Source organism: Tarenaya hassleriana, unplaced genomic scaffold (assembly GCF_000463585.1).
Source record: "Tarenaya hassleriana unplaced genomic scaffold, ASM46358v1 Cleome44, whole genome shotgun sequence".
NCBI lineage: Eukaryota > Viridiplantae > Streptophyta > Magnoliopsida > Brassicales > Cleomaceae > Tarenaya > Tarenaya hassleriana.
In genome coordinates, this window is record NW_010967136.1 from 822,073 (window position 1) to 830,638 (window position 8,566).

General features: G+C 40.6%; 2 protein-coding genes across 2 annotated transcripts; both read left to right on the plus strand.

Annotated features, from left to right (window-relative positions):
- The first annotated feature begins 1,431 nt into the window (after positions 1–1,431).
- LOC104825348 lies at positions 1,432–2,139 on the plus strand. The gene has a single exon (XM_010557671.1). The coding sequence runs from the start codon at positions 1,432–1,434 to the stop codon at positions 2,137–2,139; it is 708 nt and encodes a 235-aa protein (XP_010555973.1).
- Positions 2,140–7,125: 4,986 nt separating this feature from the next.
- Positions 7,126–8,240, plus strand: LOC104825335. The gene has a single exon (XM_010557659.1). It carries the CDS (start codon positions 7,232–7,234, stop codon positions 8,075–8,077), a length of 846 nt encoding a protein of 281 aa, XP_010555961.1. The 5' UTR covers positions 7,126–7,231; the 3' UTR covers positions 8,078–8,240.
- The last annotated feature ends 326 nt before the right edge of the window (positions 8,241–8,566 follow it).

Sequence of the window (8,566 nt, forward strand, 5' to 3'; positions counted from 1 at the left end):
TAGTGGTAGGGGTGACCACTTCGGTTCGGGAATTTAGTACCGACCCGATCCGTCCCGAAACCGAACCATATCGAACCGAACCGAATAACGTTTGGTTCTAATTTGATACACTTTTTATGGAACCGAATGAATCGTTCTCGAACCGAACCGTATGAATACCGAACCGAACCGTATGAATACCGAACCAAAATTCCAATATTCCACTAATATATGTGTAAATAGTATAGTTCGGTACTTATTTGGTATTCATATAATGGTACCGTTCCGAACCGAACCGATATTAAAACCGAACTGAACCGAACCGTTTAACATTCGGTTCTAGTTTGGTACATTTTTTATAAAACCGAAAATACCGTTCTCGAACCGAACCGCTTGAATACCGAACCGAAACCCGAAACGCCCACCCCTATGTAGTGGCCGTGGCCTTTTCCATGGTTTTCTTCCCACCGAACCGAAAATTCGATATCATTTTCAAATCAAATCGTTTAAAATTCTAAAACTGTATTTTTTTAGATAACTAATTTTTTCGAAATTTAATTGAATCGAATCAAATTTTAAAAACCTAAAAAACTAAATATTTTTTAAAAAAATATAGTTTTTTTAATAAAACTTAAATCGAATCTAAACTGATCCAAAATTAAATATGATATAATAAATGATTAATATATATTTTATAAAACCGAATAATTCTCGAAAACCAAATACCTAAATGCAAACCCCCAATCTGCAGAAGAGCCCAAAAAAAGCCCACTAATAAGTAAGTGGGACAATGGGCTTAGATTTTAGACCCAACAAGTCCCATTTCGTCCGTACGGTTTTGGTTCGAAAATGTACAATGTATGTCTAGTTGTATATTTTCCAAGGTTCCTCGAGAGAATATTGCTTGCGACCCTTTTGTAATCATCTTTGGTTTCTTCCCACTCTTTTCACATTTTGAAGCAATAAATCATAGCTGATACGCAAAAACATTACATATATATTACATACATATATTACGCCTATAAATATATATCCAATTGTTTTATTAATATCAATATTTTTTAGTGTTAATTTTTTTACTCAAATTGGTCAAAATTTTGAGCAAACTATCAAGCATTGGGATTATTCTTTGGTGGTTTTTCACTACAGGTTACTGACATGTGCAGGAGCAAGGGAGGTTGTTTAGCAGACAACCTTTTACCCTTACATGTTTGTAGGTACCCTGTAATCTGCAGCTCTAATTATAGGATCGTTACAACTTGTAATCATTTTTATTCTTTTCACAGTTGTATATAAACACTATTGGGGTTGTAATAAGAAACAACAAGAAAATATTTTTCCAAAACTCTCTCTACGTTTCCCTTCTTGTTATGGTATCAGAGCAATATCTTTAAGCTCCGCCATCGCTCACTCTCCTTCTTCATCCTCTTCAACCTTTTTTTCTTTTTCACCATGGCTGAATCCACTGCCTCTCAGGCATCGGTAGATTCTGAACCTCCTGCACCACCACATACCATTCCTCCTCTCCCTGTTTCGACTCCTGTTTCTGGTCCATACTCCAGCCCTTTGTATCTTCACGCTGCTGATTCTTCCAACCTTCAGCTGGTCCCTGAAAAGCTGCAAGGAGAATCAAACTACAACATCTGGTCTCGTGCTTTTCTCAAAGCACTCAATGCCAAAAACAAAATGGGGTTTGTTTTTGGTACTGTTCTGAAACCATCTCCTGATCACCCAGATGCTGGTTTATGGTCTCGTACCAATGATATGGTTTGTACATGGCTAACCAACGCCGTGAGCCCTGATATCGCCAGTCTCATCGTATACCTGGATGAGGCGCATCTCATCTGGTCTACCCTGGAGAACAGATTCAAGCAGCAAAACGTCTCGAAGGTGTACAACATTCAACATCAGCTCGACACTCTGCATCAAGGTTCGCTTAATCTGAATCAGTATTTCACGAAACTAACCTCACTGTGGGAGGAGCTACGAAACTTCGAACCATTTCCAGCCTGTACATGCGGTGGTTGCACCTGTGGAGGTTGCACTTGTGGAGGTTGTTCTTGTAATCTTCCTGATCAATGGACCCTGATGTTTGAACGTGCTAACGTCGTGAAATTCCTCATGAGGCTTAACGATTCTTACACCGCTGTCCGACGTTAGATCCTGATGCTCGACCCTCTTCCCAATCTTTCGAAGGCCTACAACCTTGTGTCTCAAGAGGAACAACAGCGTCTCTCCTTTGGTTCTTCCCCAGATCAGGCTACCTTCCAAGTTGCGGCTTCGTTTCGCTCGAAACCATCATTTCCTCCACCACAGCAAAACCCTCGCAACACTCCGCCTGCTAACAGGCCTAAGAACAATAACCAAGCCCATGACAAGCCCAGGCCCGTCTGCACGCACTGTGGCATGTTGGGCCATGTTGTGGCCCGTTGTTATTATTTGCACGGGTTTCCACCAGGTTATCGTTCTCCGGCTCCTCTTTTGCCTACTCCACGATTTTTCCCAAAATCGCCTTCGTCGAACACCCGAAACCCTAGTTTCGATTTTTCCCAGAGGGCTGTCAATGTGGTAGATTCTGGACCGCATCATCCTCAGAATCGCACCCTTGGTGCTGCTGAAGCACTAGACATGCGAAATCAGCTGGCACAGGCTAAGGAACTGTTGGCTCAGTACACCTCTCAGTTGAAGATTCATGGCTCTTCTCCATCGTCATCAGGTTATGCTGCTTCTTCTTCACCCCCTCTTTCCCCAGGTACTTTTCATCCCTTTCTTCTTTCTGCTTTACACCCAAACATCGACTTTTCTCCTGTGGTATGGATTTTAGATAGTGGTGCGAGTTGTCATATCTGTTGTGACCGAACTTTGTTTTCTGAAATTCATGTTGTTCCACCGATCTCAATCTCTTTACCCACTGGTGAATCTCTCACTGTGTCGGAATCTGGATCTGTTCCTTTACTTCCACATATAACCCTAACTTCTGTCTTATTTCTCCCGAATTTCAAATACAATCTGTTAAGTGTCAGTTCCCTCACCAAAAACACTTCTCTATCTGTATCTTTTACTGGTACTTCTTATCTTATCCAGGACCTTACTCTGGCCTCGACAATTGGCGAGGGTAAACAGGTGCATAACCTGTATGTTCTGGAAGTCCCGAAGTCATCTTCCATTTCTTGTCCCCTGTTTTCACCTCTCTGCACAGCTCTTGAGGCTTCTCCTGTCGATCTTTGTCATTACCGCATGGGCCATCCTTCCAAAATGAAGATCAAGGCTATAGGATCTTCTGATATTAGTTTTACCCAAACATCTATTTCTGATCATTGTACTGTTTGTCCCTTGGCAAAACATAAGTCTTTACCTTTTCCGTTTTGCAACAATATATCTAAAACACCTTTTGAGTTTGTCCATATTGATGTTTGGGGTCCTTTTACTGAACCCACAGTTGATAGTTTTCGATATTTCCTTACCTTGGTTGATGATTGCAGTAGAGTAACTTGGATTTACTTACTTCGTTGTAAATCCGAAGCCTCATCAAAGTTTCCTATGTTTTATCAGATGATAAAAACCCAATACAATTCTCTCATCAAATCAATCCGTAGTGACAATGCCCCAGAACTCAATTTCTCTGATTTTCTTACCACCAATGGTATTTTTCACTACAGATCTTGTCCATATACCCCACAACAAAATTCTGTTGTGGAAAGAAAACACCAGCACATATTAAATGTTGCTCGAGCCCTCTACTTTCAATCCAAAATCCCTCTTTGTTATTGGGGTGATTGTATTCTAACAGCAGTTTACTTAATCAATCGCACCCCCACTTCAGCCCTCCACAACAAAACCCCTTTCGAATCTCTTCTTAACCATAAACCAGATTATTCTCACCTCAAAGTCTTCGGATGCCTATGCTATGTTTCCACTTATGCCAAAGATCGCCACAAGTTTAGCCCTCGAGCTGTGCCTTCAGTCTTTCTTGGTTACCCTCCTGGTTTCAAATGATACAAAGTTTTAAATCTTGAAACACACACCATTTCAATCTCCCGAAATGTGGTTTTTCATGAAACCACATTTCCTTTTCACAAAATTCAAGTTCCTTCTTCACCTGATTCCTCATTTATATCTCAGCCATCACCATATTTCTTATATGATGATTCTTCTACAACTCCTGCGTCTTCACCTATATCTGATATTTCTCGCCCATCCTCTTATCATTCTCCTTCCTCTCCCATTGAGATCTCGGAACAACATGATGTTTCAACAGACAATGTCAGGCCACAAAGATTGAAAACTCGCCCTGCTTATCTCAATGACTACCACTGTTTTCTCCTCTCCAACCAATCTTCTTCTTCCTCTTCCTCTTCTAAACAATCTTCTACACCGTACCCATTATCTGCCTATCTTACTTATGATAGACTAGAACCCTCTTACAGAAATTTTATCCTCAATATTACAACCACCCAAGACCCAAAGACCTTTACCCAAGCAGTAAAATCTGAACCCTGGAGAAAAGCCATGGAACTTGAGTTGGAGGCACTGATCAATACTAAAACCTGGTCTGTCTGTCCTCTACCATCTGGGAAACGAACTATTGGCTGTAAATGGATATATCGAACCAAGTTTAATGCTGATGGTTCCGTTGACAAGTATAAAGCTCGTTTGGTTGCAAAGGGCTATACACAACAGGAGGGTATAGACTATCTTGAAACATTTAGCCCAGTGGCTAAGATGACAACTGTTAGAGTTCTGTTAGCACTTGCAGCCTCTCAAAACTGGATCTTACATCAGTTGGATGTCTCTAATGCTTTCCTTAATGGGGATTTAGATGAGGAAATTTATATGGATTTACCCCAAGGTTACTTTCAGCTCAAGGGGGAGCCTATTTCCTCTGATATGGTTTGTAAGCTTCACAGATCATTATATGGCTTAAAGCAAGCTTCACGCCAATGGAATCAAAAACTGTGTCAGGTACTTCTACAGGCTGGTTATCGTCAATCAGCTGCTGACAACTCTTTGTTCTTGAAAAAGACTGGTTCCAGTTTTGTAGCTGCATTGATATATGTTGATGACATATTAGTTGCTGGAAATGACATGTCTCTGGTTACAGATTTAAAGACGATTCTAAGCTCGAATTTTCAGATCAAGGACATGGCTGAACTCAAGTATTTCTTGGGCCTTGAGGTTGCCCGATCAAAGCAAGGTATTTATCTATGTCAGCGTAAATACACCTTAGAATTACTTGATGACTACGGCATGCTAGGATGCAAATCAGTCAGTTCACCCATGGAAATGAATCTTAAACTTGGTCAAGATTCTGGAGAACCTCTTCCTGATGCTTCTGTATACCGAAAGTTGATTGGTCGCTTGATTTACTTATCAATCACAAGACCAGATATTGGTTTCTCAGTAAATAAGCTGAGCCAATACATGTCTAACCCTCGGTCAGCTCACCTTCAAGCAGCAATGCGTATTTTACGCTACCTTAAGTCTGATCCTGCTCAAGGCCTCCTCTACTCTTCTAATTCCCCTGTTTCGCTCAGTAGTTTTTGTGATGCTGACTGGGCAAGTTGCCCAGATTCGAGAAGATCTGTGACTGCCTACTGCGTTTTTCTTGGAACGTCTCTCATCTCTTGGAAAGTCAAGAAGCAGACTACTATCTCTCGGAGTTCTGCTGAGGCAGAGTACCGCTCCATGGCTCAAACTTGCTGTGAATTAGTTTGGCTGGGTTCTCTACTTTCTGATCTGAAGTTTCCTGTTCCAAAACCTATTACTTTGTTTTGTGACAGTAAATCAGCCATTCATATTGCCAACAACCCCGTCTACCACGAGCGCACCAAACACATCGAGTTGGATTGCCACTATATTCGGGAACAGATCAAGACCGGATTTCTCAAACCATTGCACGTCTCTGGCTCGGAACAAGTTGCAGATTTATTAACCAAGCCCTTGGCAGCTGACAGGTTTCGATATCTTCTATCCAAGATGGGGATACATCACTTGTATTCCCCATCTTGAGGGGGAGTATCAAGCATTGGGATTATTCTTTGGTGGTTTTTCACTACAGGTTACTGACATGTGCAGGAGCAAGGGAGGTTGTTTAGCAGACAACCTTTTACCCTTACATGTTTGTAGGTACCCTGTAATCTGCAGCTCTAATTATAGGATCGTTACAACTTGTAATCATTTTTATTCTTTTCACAGTTGTATATAAACACTATTGGGGTTGTAATAAGAAACAACAAGAAAATATTTTTCCAAAACTCTCTCTACATTTCCCTTCTTGTTACAAATCTGAAGCGGGGAAAAGAGAGGTCCTAAAATGAAAAAAAAAAAAAAGGAATGGAACCTTCGGTTTCGAGAAGAAAATTACATAAAGAATGAATCATGCGATAGCCATGATTTTCCTTCGTTTTTGTCAGCAATTACGTAAGCATTCCCACAATTTATTTAATAATTATAATGACTTTATTGGACTTACTATTTAACTTAAGAGTCACGTACATATATACACGAATGTGTATAAATACATATGACTATGCGCCCGTGTATATAGACTAATGATCTAAAGAAATTTAGGTTCAATTAATACAAAATCAATAATCAAAGCTAATTTTAATATGGAAAAAACTGGTCTTTGCAAGAATTTTAATTCATTAGGTATATTGGTTGGAACAAAATATATCTGCTATTTTTTCATATAATTATGTAACACATTTATTTAAAAAAAAAATGGGGTTTTAGAATAGAAAAAACTCATATTCAAAATTCAAATTCGACTCCAACAAAATTACCCCAAGATTTCCATCTATATCTCAATCTCTATAAATATGATCTGAACTTATGTGTCCCTATTCCCTAATACTTAAATAAGTCGCAAGCTAACTTAGAAATTTATTCATTTTTAATTTATGTTTCTTATTATTCTTTATAACCTTGTTTGGATTTGTATGGTGAAATTAATATCCGATTAAAAAAAAGCATATCTCGTTGTCAAGTTGATTAATGATCTCCACCTAAACTTCTCCGTCAAGCAGCGGATTTGCTTCTAGAAAGTCCACGTTATGGGTTACTTAATTAAGCTTTCCTTAAATACCGTAAATGCCCTTACTTTCTATGACCCAACAGCTTCTCCTATATAAACGGCGCTTTACTGAAGAAGAAGAAGACAAAACGCCATTAAAGAAACGCTCACGCTCTTTTCCTTCGTCAACTGTCAAGCCTTGGAGAGAGAGAGAGAGGCATCCGATCCGAGCTTTAGATGGAGAGAGACAACGATTGCAGTATCTGCACGGCGTCGTTCTGTCCAAGTTTCAGCAGCTACTCCGCCGATCGCCTCGCAGAAACCGCCGAGCGGGTTAGCCGCGAAGTCGCCGGAGAATCGGATGATTCTCGGAGGGAGGAAGACAGAGTTATTAAGTGCGGTGTAGATGATGAGGATGGGTTTGAATTCGTCAATCTCCGGACTGATCCCCACGCGGCTGCTGTGGCTTCCGGCGACAGTGGACTAATTTTTCCGGTATTCGATCAGAATCTCATTTCTGATTGCTACGGCGTCGGATCTGATGGGGAAGATTTGGTAGCGACGGTTATGACTCCGCTGAGGGATCTCTTCCTCCGCGATCGCGACGATCCTCCGCCTCCGGTACCATCGTCGTCATCGGACGATGAAGATGATGAGTTGGAGGGAATCCCGAGCGAGATCTACTGTCCATGGACGCCGGCGAGATCGATAGCGGAGATGTCGCCAAGCGGAGGCTGCAGAAAGAGCAATTCGACGGGATCATCGTCGACATCGACCTGGTCGGCCAAACGGTGGCGAATTAGGGATCTGCTGAGGAGAAGCCGCAGTGACGGGAAACAGTCGCTGGTTTTCATAAACTCGAATCCCGCGAAGAGCAATGGCGAGAGAGTAATCCGAGAAGACGAATCTTCGAAGAAGGAGAAGAAATCGAAGGAGAAGATTTCAGCACATGAGAGGTTTTACCTGAGGAACAAGGCGATGAAGGAAGAGGACAAGAGAAAGTCGTATCTCCCTTACAAGCAAGATCTGGTTGGACTTTTCACCAACATCGGCGGATACGGAAAAACTTTTCCTCCCTTCTGATTCCTGCAGTGTAATCCTCTCCCTCGATCTCTAATGGCAGGACAAAGTTTTTTCTTTAATTAATTAAATTAATCAGAGTAATTAATTAAATAATTAAAGAATGCAACTTCATGATTCCATGTCTGGGTTCGAGGTTCTCAATAAAATTTCGGCATTTCATTGATCTGAAAGCTCATTCATGTCATCTGTGTGCATAAGCGAGATTAGATTTCTGACGAATCTTTTGTAGATTATAAATCATACTAAGATCAATAATCATATTGTATAATACAATTATTTCATTTTTAATTTTCACCGTATATTATTTTTAATTTTGTTGTAATGGACTGACCTTGGGGTATTTACTATTCACTAGTTGGGCCACCATGAAATGTCTGATATTTATGTCGGCAAAAACGAAAACATTGTTATAATCAGGGGTGGGTGGGCGTTTTAGTTTCGTATCGAACCGAACCGAAAAATATGATATTTTTCCTCGAACGGTTAATC